At 33.1% G+C, this 17,044-nt stretch overlaps 1 protein-coding gene across 5 annotated transcripts in view; it reads left to right on the top strand.

Annotated features, from left to right (window-relative positions):
• The window catches only part of USP15 (ubiquitin specific peptidase 15), a 134,866-nt gene extending 120,222 nt beyond the window's left edge, over positions 1 to 14,644 (top strand). For all 5 annotated transcript variants that reach the window (XM_086400243.1, XM_086400242.1, XM_086400244.1 and 2 more), the window contains 8 exons: positions 842 to 957; positions 1,140 to 1,412; positions 1,807 to 1,877; positions 2,221 to 2,336; positions 2,947 to 3,096; positions 5,010 to 5,113; positions 10,412 to 10,500; positions 14,195 to 14,644. In XM_086400243.1, coding sequence (XP_086256369.1) covers positions 842 to 957; positions 1,140 to 1,412; positions 1,807 to 1,877; positions 2,221 to 2,336; positions 2,947 to 3,096; positions 5,010 to 5,113; positions 10,412 to 10,500; positions 14,195 to 14,377 — 1,102 coding nt within the window. In that variant the 3' untranslated portion in view covers positions 14,378 to 14,644. The remainder of the gene's footprint in view (positions 1 to 841; positions 958 to 1,139; positions 1,413 to 1,806; positions 1,878 to 2,220; positions 2,337 to 2,946; positions 3,097 to 5,009; positions 5,114 to 10,411; positions 10,501 to 14,194) is intronic.
• Positions 14,645 to 17,044: the final 2,400 nt, after the last annotated feature.

Raw genomic sequence — 17,044 nt, 5'->3', positions numbered from 1 at the left:
ATAAAAGCAAACATGCAAGGTACTATCAGAACATAATTAGTCATCTATATTATCTTTGTTTAGACAGGTAGCAGTGTAAGAAATCAAATTATAGGCTAATCAGTTTCTTGATCATGTGAAACGCTTCACTGAGATAATTTCAAATACAGGAAGCATAAATTCTCTTAGTTGTTTTACACCAAAAGTTTATAGTTGGAAGAAAATAGTTTATCATGTATGCACTTTGAAATCATAACAAATGTCTTATGCTTCATTTCTTTATACACAGCGCTCATACTGATAACAAGAACTCATAATAATAAATAGTTTTATTTAAAAGGATAAGCTTTTATGATTCTTTCTTTTCTAAGGCAACATCTTTTTGAATTGAACCTTGGTTTGAATTAGAGTAATCAAGAATGCCATTTACTCCCTTTCTTTTATCTGTTATAACTGACATATTTAGTATTCTTTCTTGCATACCTGTTTTAATCATTATAGTCCCATAACCCATATGTAAAGATCACATTACAATCTGTAAGTGGTCTTAGTGTACTATATATATACATCATCTAAATGAGAATCTTTATAAAATAATTTTATGAAATTATTTCCCACAAACTTTTAACATAAAAGAGGAAGATGTTAAAACCCTAGAAGTAACAAATTAACTTTTTTTTTTTAAGACAGCCAAACACAGATGATTATGGTACCATACCTTGAGCCTGAATTTATCATTGAATCCACTAAATGACCACTGTTAATTGCATTTTTAAGTTTTGTTTTATTGAAAGAATGGAAAACTTTTCTAAGTTTTTACCTTAGTAGAACTGAACTTGTTTGATTTCTGATTTTATTTCAGCCGATATGTCAAAATATCTACTGACACTGAAGACACTGAAGGATCCCTACACTGCTGTAAGGACCAAAATATTAATGGGAATGGCCCAAATGGCATCCATGAAGAAGGCTCACCAAGTAAGATTTATGTATTAAATTGTAAAATTTTCTCTTGGGTTATTGCTGCAGAGGGAAATTAAGAGGATGAGGATTAAGGAACTTAACAATATCTGCAAGCCTGGGGGGGAAAATGTTCATATCAATAAGTATTAATAATGTAGCATTGGGTTTATATAAAGATTTCTAATATCTAATATTAGGTGAAATGGAAACAGATGAGCCAGATGATGAATCCAGCCAGGATCAAGAACTGCCCTCCGAGAATGAGAACAGTCAGTCGGAAGATTCAGTTGGAGGAGATAATGATTCTGAAAATGGATTATGTACTGAAGAAACTTGCAGAGGTCAACTCACGGGACACAAAAAGCGATTGTTTACATTCCAGTTCAACAACTTAGGCAATACTGATATCAACTACATCAAAGATGATACCAGGCATATAAGATTTGATGATAGGCAGCTTAGGTTAGATGGTAAGTATTTGTGGAAAATGACTTAAACACTAAACTGACCAAAGTGTGTTGGGGGTTTTTTTTTGGTTTTTTTTGAGATGAAACCTTGAAATTCAGCACTGTCCTAGGAAGTAACATTTACTTATCTATCTACATGTTTAAATAAAAAGCCTTCATTTCTAAGTATACTAAAACATGTCAGCGTTTATTAAATGAAGATTGGACTTACGCTTAAGTTTTGTATCTTTTTTAAAATATTTTAATGGCTTGGAAATAGCAAATTACCCTGATCACCTAGTACAGCAATCTCTCTATTCTGCTATATATCTTAAAATGTATTATTTTATATCTTAAAATATATTAACTCAATACAGCATATTAAATCTTAAAGAAAAAAATATGTTTTCCACCTTAGAAAGGTCTTTCCTTGCTTTGGATTGGGATCCTGATTTGAAAAAAAGATATTTTGATGAAAATGCTGCTGAGGTAAGTCATCGCTCATTCCTTCTTTCTCTTTTCCATATTGATCACACTGTTTTGTTACACTCTTTTTCTTCTACCAAATATGTTTATTTTGCAATTTTAAAAATGGTTATGTGTTAAAAGACAAAAGGTTCATCTTCTTTGAACCTACTATTTAAACTTCCTGATTGTCTGTATAGGTATGTATACAAGAAGTGTTAGAAATACTGTAAATGTCAGCTGAAATAAGCTTTTGATTTATTTTAGAACATTTAGGAGTTTTTCATGACTATTCATAGTAATATGATATCACTAAAATTAGTTTTGTTTCATTTGTTTTCTTAACTCAAGAAATACTTCTCTTTAGGATTTTGAAAAACATGAAAGTGTGGAATACAAACCTCCTAAAAAACCCTTTGTGAAATTAAAAGATTGCATTGAGCTTTTTACAACAAAAGAAAAGCTAGGTGCTGAAGATCCCTGGTAAGAGACAAAATTAAATAATTGTTTCTAATTATTTTTTAAGGGTATATACTGATGTATGTGCTACCTCAAATTGAAAAAGTAATAGTTAAATTCCCTTTGATATTTTAAACAATAAGCATCTGTTTATATGCTAATAATATATTAAGAATGAAAATGTCTTTAAAGTTTTATAATGTTAAGTTTTAATCTTGTTTTAGTATATTTTCCATAATAGCTCTTTTACTATGAATAATTCATTTTAGTTACATTTTTCCAGGAACTTTTAGCTGTGGAGGTATTCCAACAGAAGCTTTTTTAGGAAAATCACAATATCTTTTGTGTTGTTACTAATTTGAGTCCAGAAAGTCTCAAGATTTTTCTAATACCTTTATTTCAGCACAGTTTTGCTACATCCATGTTTTTTTAGCTTACTAAAATGTAAATAATCTAGCCCTCGTTATTTCTTTGGATACTTATTTACATACTCATTTTCACTACTTAAATCTATTTGAAACATGTATTGATTAAAAATAACAAGTTCCTGTCAGTCTTTTACATATTAGGCATTACCTGATATTACCTCTGACATTATCTCTACTAAACTTTAAATCTTTCTGTATATATTTAGGTATTGTCCCAATTGTAAAGAACATCAGCAAGCCACAAAGAAATTGGATTTATGGTCTCTGCCTCCAGTACTTGTGGTACATCTCAAGCGATTTTCTTATAGTCGATACATGAGAGACAAGTTGGATACCTTAGTTGATTTTCCTATCAAGTAAGTTCTGATTGAACTTAATAAACCTTGGGCACCTCTAACTTTTTTTAACATCACTCCCAAATTGTAGGTGTTTTATTATTTATTTTTACACATAGTTGACTTTAAATATTATGCGGTTTCAGGTGTAAGGTATAGTGATTTGATAATTTTATACATTACACAGCATACAAAGTTACTATAATATTAGCCGTACTTTCTGTGCTATACATTAAGTCCTTTCGACTTATTGTATATCTAAATCCTTTTCACCTATTTTACCCATCCTCCCACCCGTCTTCCCCTTTGGCAACCACAAGATTGTTCTCTGTATCTGTGAGTCTGTTTCTATTCTGTTATATTTGTTCATTTGTTTTGTTTTAGATCCAGTCTCAGTTTTTGAGTGTATTTTTGGGGTTGTTCTAGCAATTTGTATGGATTAGTAACAATTTTTATTCCTTAAGAGATCTTTCAAAGGACAAAGAGAAAATACATTAAAAAAAAAAAGTAAAACTTATTTTATGTTACATTATCTTTTGAGTTCACTGGCCCTGTTTGTAAATCTAAGATACTTCATGGGATCTTAGTGGTTTTGTTTTCATCATTAATCCTCCATTATTCCTAAATGCATTTTAAAAAAAACTAATGTGAAAACTGAATAGTGGAATTGTTTAGAAGGCAGATGATCAGTAGAGTAATAAGTCATTCCTATTGTCATCTTTTGGTTTTCTTATTTCAGTGTCCAGAGTAAGTCATCCTATTTGTAAAAATATATAAAGAAGTCTATATACAGCATATCAGTAGTCTTTTTTTATTCTTAAATTAAAATCATTGAGAATTCAGATGGACAAAAAGGGAATAATGTATCTTCATTCATGGAGTCCAGGAAGGACTTCATTACACCCTATTTTGTAAAAACACCATGCTGCTCTCCCATTTTCCTGAAAAAAAAATTGGCAGTATTCTTTCATATTTCATAATATTGGCATACCAAATTTACTTACTACAGTTTGTAAGTAAACAGATACTGAAGACTGGTGTTGTATATGCATGCAGAGGTGACTGGAAGGAAATAAATAATGTAATACTGAAAACATTCTCTGGATTGCTTATTCTAATCCATGTTTATAAATTTAAAATTGAAAATGTTTTGCAATTATAGAATAAAAATGCTTATTTTCTCTTTAACAAAACAAAATTATGAGCCATCAAACTTTTCAAGAATACAGCATTTTGAAAATACGAGTAAAAAAAGAAACAAGAGTAATGATAAGCTAAATCTATTAGAGATCTATTTGAAATTTAGAATTGTTATTGCTTTTTAATTATACAAATATAAAAAGAATAACCAGAAAAAAAGATAAACTATAAAATGGTCATATTCCAGTTTTGTGTGTGATAAATTATAAACAGCTGGTTGTATTTCAGAGAATGTTGCTCATTTAGGATGCATAGGTCATCAAAACTTGGAAAACATAGAATAGATATTGGGGTTATATTTAAATATATTTTATATTCAAATTAGGATACAATTTCTAAGAAAGTTTTTTTTCACTATCCCTTTATTCTTCCTTAAATAAATAATTTCTGAAAATGACTTTAAAAAAGAACCCACATGATAAATGGTGATGTCTATAATTCCTCTTATACTAAGAAATGTATTAGCATGAAAATACTAATCTGAATACAAACGATCAGTGGAGAATTTTTAAATTCTCTCAATCCCTAAGAAAATTTTTGCTGAAACACTCAAATCTCAAGGGTATTTGTATAATTTTATAGTTACTTGGCCCTTAGTAATTTCTTTAATGAGATATATATGTGTGTGTGTATAGGAGTATATTTAAATGAGAGTCAAACAACACTGACTGAAGAGTAAAATTTCGTTACATTTAGGGGAAACATAAAATTAACTTGATCTCTTTTTTAAACAGTGATTTGGATATGTCAGAATTCCTAATTAATCCAAATGCAGGTCCTTGCCGCTATAATTTGATTGCCGTTTCCAACCACTATGGAGGAATGGGAGGAGGACACTGTAAGTAGATAATTTACTTTTTTACTAAAGTCATGATGTTTAATAACGCCAGACTTTTTTCCTTAAAATATTTATTACTTCTTAAAAGAAAAATGTGAGATGTGTCTTACACAGTAGATACTGTGTCTACATCAGTAGATATTGATTAATGAATGAATCAGCTTTTGAAACTCTTTTTCTTTTTTTAACATTAAGAGAAGAGGATTGAGTTAATCATACTCCTCAGAGCACAGGAAATCACCGGTCCGTTCAGGGCTCCTGTCCTTCGCCTTCTCCTCCTCCTCCCCTTTCTAACATGTTTGTTGTATGCGCTCTCACAAATCACACATCATTGTTAATTTATATGATTGTTGCTCTGCTGTAGAGTTTACTCTTCTCTCTTGACACTTAAGACTTCTCCATATTACTTGTGTCAATTTAATTCATTGCTTCTAACCACTCATGACTTACATCTACCATATTCTCTCTTTTCACTTCACGGTGGACATCCACATTAACTTTAACTTTCTACCATTTCGAGAACAGTAAACATCAGTGTTTTTAGTCTCCTATGTGAGAATTTCTTTGAGCTACATACCCAGATATAAGATTGCTGGGTTGGAGTAAAGTACTGTGAACGGCACTCCAGGATGATTATACCAATCTGTGCTCTCCAGTTGATAGGTTTTTCTGAAGAACCATCATTGTATTCTGGGGTAAATCCTATTCATTAAATATTTTTTTTAATATACTCAGTTGGATTTGGTTAGCTAGTTTTGTTTAGGATTAAATAAAATTTAATTCATGTCTGAAATGATATTGTAGTTTTTTTTTTAGTTGTTCTTTCATTAGCAATTCAGTCACTCAGTCATGTCCGACTCTTTGCGACCCCATGAACTGCAGCACTCCAGGCCTCCCTGTCCATCACCAACTCCCGGAGTTTACCCAAACTCATGTCCATTGAGTCAGTGATGCCATCCATCCATCTCATCCTCTGTCATCCCCTTCTCCTCCTGCCTTCAATCTTTCCCAGCATCAGGGTCTTTTCAAATGAGTCAGCTCTTTGCATTGGATGGCCAAAATATTGGCGTTTCAGCTTCAACATCAGTCCTTCCAGTGAACACCCAGGACTGATCTCCTTTAGGATGGACTAGTTGGATTTCCTTGCAGTCCAAGGGACTCTCAAGAGTCTTTTCCAACACCACAGTTCAAAAGCATCAGTTCTTCTGCACTCAACTATCTTTATAGTCCAACTCTCACATCCATACATGACTACTGGAAAAACCGTAGCCTTGACTAGCAGACCTTTGTTGACAAAGTAATGTCTCTGCTTTTTAAGATGCTGTCTAGGTTGGTCGTAACTTTCCTTCCAAGGAGTAAGCGTCTTTTAATTTCATGGCTGCAATCACCATCTGCAGTGATTTTGGAGCCCCAAAAAATAAAGTCAGCCACTGTTTCCCCATCTATTTGCTATGAAGTGATGGGACCAGATGCCATGATCTTAGTTTTCCAAATGTTGAGCTTTAAGCCAACTTTTTCACTCTCCTCTTTAACTTTCATCAAGAGGCTTTTGAGTTCCTCTTCCCTTTCTGCCATAAGGGTGGTGTCATCTGCATATCTGAGGTTATTGATATTTCTCCCTGCAATCTTGATTCCAGCTTGTGTTTCTTCCAGTCCAGTGTTTCTCATGATGTACTCTGCATATAAGTTAAATAAGCAGGGTGACAATATACAGCCTTGATGTACTCCTTTTCCTATTTGGTACCAGTCTGTTGTTCCATGTCCAGTTCTAACTGTTGCTTCCTGACCTGCATACAGGTTTCTCAAGAGGCAGGTCAGGTGGTCTGGTATTCCCATCTCTTTCAGAATTGTCCACAGTTTATTGTGATCCACACAGTCAAAGGCTTTGGCATAGTCACTAAAGCAGAAATAGATGTTTTTCTGGAACTCTCTTGCTTTTTCCATGATCCAGCGGATGTTGGCAATTTGATCTTTGGTTCCTCTGTCTTTTCTAAAACCAGCTTGAACATCTGGAAGTTCACGATTCACATATTGCTGAAGCCTGGCTTGGAGAATTTTGAGCATTCCTTTACTAGCGTGTGAGATGAGTGCAATTGTGCAGTAGTTTGAGCATTCTTTGGCATTGCCTTTCTTTGGGATTGGGATGAAAACTGGCCTTTTCCAGTCCTGTGGCCACTGCTGAGTTTTCCAAATTTGCTGACATATTGAGTGCAGCACTTTCACAGCATCATCATTCAGGCTTTGAAATAGCTCCACTGGAATTCCATCATCTCCACTAGCTTTGTTCGTAATGATGCTTTCTAAGGCCCATTTGACTTCACATTCCAGGATGTCTGTCTCTAGATGAGTGATCATACCATCATGATTATCTGGGTTGTGAAGATCTTTTTTGTACAGTTCTTCTGTGTATTCTTGCCTCCTCTTAATATCTTCTGCTTCTGTTAGGTCCATACCATTTCTGTCCTTTATCGAGCCCATCTTTGCATGAAATGTTCCCTTGGTATCTCTAATTTTCTTGAAGAGATCTCTAGTCTTTCCCATTCTATTGTTTTCCTCTATTTCTTTGCACTAATCATTGAGGAAGGCTTTCTTATCTCTCCTTGCTATTCTTTGGAACTCTGCATTCAAATGGCTATATCTTTCTTTTCTCCTCTCCTTTTCGCTTCTCTTCCTTTCACAGCTATTTGTAAGGCCTCCTCAGACAGCCATTTTGCTTTTTTTCATTTCTTTTTCTTGGGGATGTTCTTGATCCCTCTCTCCTGCACAGTGTCATGAACCTCTGTCCATAGTTCATCAGGCACTCTATCAGATCTAGGCCCTTAAATCTGTTTCTCAATCCACTGTATAATCATAAGGGATTTGATTTAGGTCATACCTGAATGGTCTAGTGGTTTTCCCCACTTTCTTCAATTTAAGTCTGAATTTGGAATCAAGATTATGACCTAGTCTAATGAAACAGGCTAGGACATTTTACTGTTTTATGTTTCCTGAAGCAGCTAGTATAATATAAGAATTAACTAGTAAGAAAGTTTCGTAGAATTCATCCAATAAAACTATTTGGACTTCTCAGGCATAAATTATTCTATTTATGTCATGTTTATTGATTTTCTTTTTGCAGAATGTGTACATATTGACATTCTCCATTTTTCTTAAAATGTGTATTTCCCAATTTATTTGAGAATAGTTGTTTATAATACTCTTATGCTATATTTTTTGGTCCCTTGTTCTTTTCTGTCTTTTGAAAGAATTAGACTTTCTATTGTATTATGTTTGTTTTTTTTTTATTATACATGGTATGTCTTCTATCTTGTTGATTTCTTCTCTTCTCCTTGGTATGTTTTTCCTCTTGTTACTTTGAGTTTGCTCTGTTATTCCTTTGGTTGCTTAGGTTGCATCCTTAACTTTGTTTTCATTCTTTTCCCTCTGTTGAAGGCTATAATCAAAGCCATAAGTTTTCCTTTAAATACTCTATCACTGTTACATAAATTTTTAAAAAGTAGTCTTCTTTTTCTTTGAATTCTGTGTATGTTTTTAGTTTCCTATATAATTTTCTGAATATCACAAGATTGTCTCATGTGCTTTTTCAAGTATATATTTTTTGTAAAGCTGTCCTTTTTTTCTTAATTTTATTTTATAGTAATTAGGGCCATTATCTATATTAACCTTAGGAGTTTATTAAGGCTTTCATGTAGCTTAATACATGGACTGCTTCTTAAATGTTTATGTACTTTAAAAGCCTATGTATTCCCCATTCAAACATAGAGTTCTCTGTTTCTATTACAGTTAATCTTATTAGTTTTATTTAAATCACAACTATTTCTGGTTATTTTTGATGTTCATTCTTTTTCTGGGATGAATTTGTCAGGACTACTACTAAAATGATTTATCTGTTTCATCTAACAGTTTTATTAGTTGTTTTGCATTATTAGTTGCATTTATGTTTAAAATGGATAGCTCTTCTTTTATCTATTCTTTTTTACCTGAGTTTGATACTCATTTTTCATTTTGTCTTTTTCTCAGAATTACAAATATTAGTTTAGCTTTCTTTTGATACCATCATTTAGTTTGCAAACTCTGTGTGCCTTTTTGTTAGATGTGTCTCTTTTTTTTTTCTTTTTTTTTGAAATTGCTCAGTCGTGTCCGACTCTCTGTGACCCCATGGACTATACAGTCCATGGACTTCTCCAGGCCAGAATACTGGAGTGAGTTGCCTTTCCCTTCTCAAGGGGATCTTCCCAACCCAGGGTTTGAACCCAGGTCTGCGGCATTGCAGGTGGATTCTTTACCAGATAAGACACCAGGGAAGCCCAATATTATTGTTCAATCTTGTCCTTTTAGTGTCAGACTTATTGGTCTGAAAATATGTTTCTTTAAATTTGTGAATGTGGTGGACTTGATTTCAGATTGACAAATTTACAACCCATAATGGGCTTCACTCCGAAGAATAATTTTAAGAGGAGTAGAACTATTTAGAAGACAAAATCTGTAGTGTCACTTTTTAAAAGTTATGACAGCAGATAATTGTTATGAGTACATTTTGCAGCTTTGTTTCTAGTTATTGGGTAGTTTATACAAAGTATGAGATAGGAAAAGTGGGCATTTTTTTAACTTAATGATAAAGCAAATCTTTAAAATTTGTGCAGATTAATTGATCGCTTTTTACATTTCTCTTGCCCTGTACTTTTGTTGAAGACTGGAAATGATTCTGATGTAAAAAAAAACAAAACAATACAGATCAATGAGTTATAGTATTGTTGAAAAAATATTGGTCATAGAAAATTTAAACTTACACTTGAAAATTCAAACTTTGGAATCATAAACAGAGCTGAGTGTAAATCCTAACTCTGCTGCCTAACAGCTATACTCTTGGACAAATTAAACTTCTCCTGATGCCTCACTTTCCTCATCTGTAAAATTAGAAGAATAGTAATGATAATACCTTCTTTATGAAATAATACAGCACTGGGCCCGATACAAATGCTAATCACCATTTATTGTCATTAGTATTGTTATTCTTTGTATTAAAAAAATAATAAATATGCCCTGTATGTTCCTGGGATTAAAAAAAAAAAAAGTATAGATAGAAAGTATCATAGACTTCCAGATTATAGAAAATTATTCTGAAAACCTTTAAACATTGGAATCAGTTGAATATACGATAGATTGGCCTAATGTAGGTGATTATCATGTAATTTTAATAGGTATTCCTTATATAGACAATTTTAAAGTCATGAGGGTTCCCTCCCAGAAAACCACAGATCATTTAAGTGATAGAAGTGATTGTATTTTTTTCATTAGATACTGCTTTCGCAAAAAATAAAGATGATGGAAAATGGTACTACTTTGATGATAGTAGTGTCTCAACTGCGTCTGAAGACCAGATTGTGGTAAGTATGTCTTTTAATCTTGAAGATCAAGGAATCCATTGTTTTAAAAGGGGCCCATGGAGCACTATAGTCTATATTCTAGCAGTTCTAATAGTTGAGGGACTCGTTCTTATTTAAAGATAACATAAAATTGTCCTTTTAAGTGGAGATCTGTCTTCTAAATTTGTCCACTAGCAGAAGCATAAGTTGAACATGAAAACTTTTCTGGTAGTTTTCAACATGAAAACTGGACTTTTCTAATGAAAATATTAAATTCTCCCCTGAACAATAGGCTCAGACATTCTAGACATTGGCTAAAGTCAGAATGCTAAATTAGAAAAATAAAAAACTTTTAAGGGCCTTACCATACCTGAGATATTTAAAGAAAAGTCTTATCCTTTATGACAATTACATATTCAAAGTCTCGAAATGATATAATTAGGTAAAACAAATTACAAAATTTTCAGAATTAACCCTGTGTATTTGTCTGATGTTTTCTGAATAGTAGAAAAATTAGGAAGTTACATCTGCTCACACTTGCATCAGCTTGTCAGCCATAGCTGGAGCAAAAATATTGGCATTTGCTTTGTTTCCTATCAGAGCACATTTTTATTATCAAATATTGATTGACAGTGTTGGTTTAGTTACTAAATCATGTCCAACTTTTATGGACTGTAGCCTGCCAGGCTCCTCATTTTCGAGGCAAGAATACTGGAGTGGGTTGCCATTTCCTTCTCCAGCGGTCTTCCTGACCCAGGGATCAAACTTGTGCCTCCTAGATTATAGATGGTCTCCTGCTCTGCAGGTGGATGCTTTATTGCTGAGCCACCAGGGTAGCCTCTATTGATTGATGAATAGATGACAGGTGACTAATAATGTTCTAAGAAGAAAACTAAGGCTTGCTTGATAAGAATTTATTATTCTATAAATTTTGCCTTTATAAATTTTGCTTATTGATCACAGTATTTACAATGAATGAGAAATGTAGTATTTCCTCATGCAATGATATTTCCTATACAGAGGTTTTCTGTTGATGTGGGGAGCACTGATTGCTTTACTTTATTTCCCAGTTTAAATTATGTATTCCTTGAGGGCAGAGACTAGCTTTTTGTTTTGTTTTAGTTTATAATGCTTTAAAAGTCAGTTTAATAAATTAATAAACTTCTGAGCCCAGTTACTGGCATAGTTTTAATCAGTTATTGTATACATAGATATGAAGTTATTTTGAGTTGTTTATAGATGTTTTATATCTTTATCACCTGTTTGTACACATGATTTATATACATACATATCATTGCTTATCTCCCTATAGCTACAGCAAAGAACAAAAAGAGACTTTTGAAGTCTTAGTATTTTTTAAAATGTGTTTATGCTTAAGTTAACTACATTTTTGTCGTATATTTAGACTTCTAATTTTATATCATATCCCTCATTTTTCAGTTCTGTTCTCTTCTTTAGTCTCCCAACCAAAACCCTTAAGTTGCCTACTTTCTCCTTCAAAGTCTATTTGACAACACTGCCCTAATATTGCTTTCAGATAAATATCTTGTTTATATACAGTATGTGAATTTGATGTTACCTTACATTTTAACAGTAATAATTCTTCATTTAGTCAACAAGTGTTTGAATACATTCTATATATAACACTATTCTACACAAGGTTGAAAGTGAAAGTGTTAATCGTTTAGTCCTGTAGCTCACCAGGCTCCTCTGTACGTGGGATTTCCCAGGCAACAATATTGGAGTGGGTAGTGGTAGCCATTCATCCAGGGTATCTTCCTGACCCAGGGTTTGAACCTGAGTCTCCTGCATTATGGGCAGATTCTTTACCATCTGAGCCACCAGGGAAGCCAAAAAAGACAGCTATCTCTAATGTCAAGAAGCTTACAATCTATAGGTGACAGAGACATGAATTGACAATTGTATATGATAATTACTGTTAAATATCTTGACTGTATAGATTGAGGCAGCTGTCTCAACTAATTGGAGTGTAAGGAAACAGAACCAGTGCAGGGAGTGTTTGATCTGAGTCTGCAAATATGAATAGTGGTAAATTAGACAAAATAACCAAAACCAAAGATATTCTTAGCAAAAAGAACAGTAGCTATGAAAGCAAGGAGGTGTGGCAGAATATACCATTTAGCTAAGGGAACAGCAAATAATTTGGTGTTACTGAAACAAAAGACTTGTTAGGAATGTGGAGCAAAAATTAGACCGGGGGTAAACTTGGCACTCAGATCATGAAAGATGAGTTCTTCGTTGTTTTGATCTTTTCTTAAAGTCTGTAAGAAGTATTGGGTGGTTGTTAACTAACAGAAGAACATTATTAAATTTCCATCTTAACATGTCTTGAGAACACTTTAGAAGACAGATTGGAGGGCACCCAGTAAAGAAGCCCAAAGGCCATTATTCAGCCTCCAGAGGAAAGGAGGCTGTCCTGAAATTTAAGCCACAAGATCTTCTAAAGTTAAATCAGTGGTAATAAGTATATAGACAGGGGAGAATGGATTTGTGAGCTCTTTAATGGATAGAAATACTAGAACTTGATTAAGATGACATGTAAATATAGAGGGGGGAGGGAGATGATGACTCGTACTTTGACATTTACAAAGATAGTGAATAAGAAAATTTGCTGTGAAATTGATACCTGTATAATAGTTCTGTGGAAATTTCCATTAGGTAGTTGGACTAATTGGACTAGAGTTCAGGGGTGAGAACTGGCTTAAGTTATGAATTTGAATTGTCTGTTCTAGGTAGCAGTTAAAACCATAGGTTTGAATGAGTCACCTATGGGAAGATACATATTCAGAAGAGCAGTGAGCTGAGGACTGAAAACATGATTTTTTTTTTTTTTTTTTTTTTTTTTTTACTTTAAGTCAGGATTTAATGAGCCCACAGGAAAATCAGAAGAAACTGTAGAGATGAAGCATCTAAGGAAAAGTAGTATAACAGAAGCCAAAAATGCTTTAATGCAGGAGGAGGAGTAAAGCATTAAATGCCACTGAAAGATTGGCTAAAAAAGGCACCCATTTAATTTGTTTATAAGAGGGTTTTGAGCCTGGTGAAAGGCATTTCATTACAGTGGTTGCAGCAATCACATTGATTGAGGAGTGTGCATGAGAGTAAATGATGAATATTAGATTTTCTATAGACCCCAGCCTGGCTGCGAGGAAGAGTAAGAGATATATGGCAGCTAGAAAAGGAATGGAGAGGAATTTATGAGGGAGAAGACTTAAGTATTTTTTATGCCAAAAAAGTCCAGTAGATAAGAACTCATTAAAGTTACACAGTGATGATTGATGGAGCAGTATCCTTAAGATGGTAAGAAAAGTTGGAATCTAGAACAAATACAGAATGAAGCTATTACTATTAGAAAGACACTTGCTTTGTCCTTAGAGACAAGAGGAAAGAAGGCATAGAATTCTATTTCATGTTAGAGTAAGAAGGTGAATCTGTGATATGGTTGCATTGTGATTTATCTGTCCAGCTAACTTAGAAGAGAATAAATGTTAAATCCAGTGACCATTCTTCCTTTATAGATAGAAGTCATACTATTGATATAGTTAATAAATTTTAGTAACCTCCATTGACCATGTGTGGTGTTCTTGATTTATATCCTATCACCAAAATTGGTTATCAGCTAAAAATTCATTCTATATTTAATGTGATCTTTGAGAATCATAACCATTATAATATTCTTTGTTTGTTTTAACAGTCCAAAGCAGCATATGTACTCTTCTACCAGAGACAAGACACTTTCAGTGGAACTGGCTTTTTCCCCCTTGACCGAGAAACTAAAGGTGCTTCAGCTGCCACAGGCATCCCATTAGAAAGTGATGAAGATAGCAATGATAATGACAATGATATAGAAAACGAGAACTGTATGCACACTAACTAATGAAAGTCCTAGAAGCCATAAAAGAGAGACTTTCCTGCTGGTGGTATCTATTGAAATGATGAAGTTACCCACCACATTAAACAAAAGTCTGAGATGGGGAGTTTCAGATCACTGAATGTAAATCCTTTATCAGATTTTAACTTGTGCAGTACTTGAAGTGAAACACAATGAAAACTTTAACATAAATTGTCTCTTAATACATTTACAGTCTTGTATTTACAAGCTAAATATATATAGGAAATCACAAATAAATCCCTTTTAAGTTTGCTGCTGTTTTGATGAATTACGTTTTCTTTAATTTTTTGGATGTGAGTTAATTGATGACAAATGTTAAATTTGTGGATGTTGGTCATTTATTTTGCTCAGATAATAACTGCAAGAAACCTATGGCTGAACTTAGTTCTTGGATAATCTAGTTCATGTGCATTAGGCTGCCACATACTACTATGATAATGAGCTGCAGTATCAATGTGGCATAAATACTGCAGTAGTATTCTTGGAAAACCAAATTTCCAAGTCTTTACCTGGAATCAGTGTGGGCCTGTTATAAAACTAAATCATGATACAAGAAGCAGTCTTGAAAAAGTTATTTCCTTTTGTAGTACCATAAAAAAACAGAATATTATGTTCATCTTACTACTACTGTGGAAACAGGTTCTAGATTTCACACTTCATCGAAAGTCACTTTTCAGTTAAATGTAAGTATTTTTCACTGCTGTTGGGATCTATTCCTTAGATATTCAAATTCTTTTTTACTTACTTTAAATTTAAAATGCATATCTTTAAATCTGGTGTTGGTCCAAAATTAAAATTTTGGCTGTCTGTTTTTCTCTACCCCATTTTTTAGTAATTTGGCAACTTTTAGCTCTCCCAAGTATTGTAATATAAAGACAAATTTAATAGTATTCTGTATCCATAGTAATGATTGCATCAAGCTTAGGTGAGAAATTTTTTTCTGGCCTTTAAATTACTAATGGACAATTGGCTTTAAAGGTAGGTCTGTTAACTTTCTTTGTGTGTTCCTGATGGAATTCACCATAGCCTTACAGCTTTTCTCAGAAGGGAACTTGTTACAAGAGAATTGGCATTGCATGTTCCAGAGTCAGAACCTGTACAGTATATATAACATACAAACCTTGAAGTTGATTTTAGTTCACCACATTCAAGGATCCAGGATGCCAAAAATATGTGTGAACATTTGAAACATTTTTCATTTGCTGCTTTTTCCCCTTCGATCTAGTTGAAAGAATGTATTGTCAATTGGCATATAATACTGCCTTTAATAGAAAATAAATGCTGGGGCACATTTCACATATCGACTACCTGAGAAATTGCTACGTGTCCCACTATTAGTAAAGCAAAAAGTATAATGTTCTTCACTTGAACTAATCAAATACAATAGATTATAAATTGTGTATTGTAAATAAAAGTTCACTCTGTGAGTGCACATTTTGGTAAATTATTTATTTATGTTAGCATTTAAACGTGAAAGAAAAATGCATTTAACCAGGATAAATGAGGTATGTTGATCATGGCTTTGCTTTATACCTTAATATTAAAGCTGGTTTTTCATCCTGGTATTTTTAAAGCTGTTTTGCGTTTTTCCTTTTTATCCTTTCCTTTTCTTTTTCTTTCTTTCTTTTTTTTTTTTAATGTAAACTAACCTCCTGCATGACAGAGGTTAAAATTTTGTCTGCACTTGAGTTCACTTGAGTTTACATTTGAAATGTGCATGTTTATTTATACAGATTTCAATAAAGCTATTCAAGGCCTTATTTAGTCTTTTATTTCTTACTCTGAATCTTTTAATAAAAGTCCCCTATTTTATGGTCAGTGACCATATGCTCTACTTTTTAGTTATATAGTTAAAAATAGAAAGGAAAACATGTCGTAGTGAGGTAAATCTTCCTGTTAAGGACATGTTTTAAAGTTGACTTTTTCAGTTTAAATATTCATTGAGCAACTGTTTGTATACCAATTAGAGTCTTGAGATTTAGCAGTAAACAATATCCCTGCACCCAGAGAGCTTACAGGCTTTCTCCTATCTACCAACTAGTAAACTTTATTTCCATTTTTCTGAGGTTTAAAGAAAAGACAATTTTTTTTTTATAGCTCTAGACTAGTTTCTACCCTAATTGTGTGTTTTTAAAAAGAAAATGATGTTAATAAAATTACTGAATTTGTCAAAATCAAATGGCATTTTCTGCTGCAAAAAATAAACTCTTAAAAATAGTGCAAAGGGTATTCCATACTCTAAAAGTAGGTATCCATACGTAGTACAGGGTCATAGGAATATATCCAGTCTAGAATTCTGCTTCTAGCCTAGATACTTAGTAATCATGTGACTTTAAATTTAATCTCTCCTGGTCTGTCTCTTCACCTGTAAAATAATGATGATAATAATAATAGCATTTATTCAGCACTTACCAGAGACCAGATACTATATAAAAGTTAGATGTTTTATCTCATATAATTCCCCAATAGCTATGAGGTAGGGACATCAATCCTCCCCATTTCTCATATGGAGAAACAAGGATACAAAGCAGTTCACACAGTTGCTATGTGGTGGATATTATGCGATGGCCAATATTCTATCCTCAGATGTATGTACTACCTCCCACTAGATTTAGTGTCTGACTCACAGGATTGTTTGGAGCTCAAACAAGA

The sequence above is a fragment of the Bos grunniens genome, chromosome 5, assembly GCF_055505025.1.
Source record: "Bos grunniens cultivar Pamir isolate PY7600 chromosome 5, Bosgru_T2T1.0, whole genome shotgun sequence".
In the NCBI taxonomy this organism is placed as follows: domain Eukaryota; kingdom Metazoa; phylum Chordata; class Mammalia; order Artiodactyla; family Bovidae; genus Bos; species Bos grunniens.
This window is presented reverse-complemented; position numbering and strand designations above follow the sequence as displayed.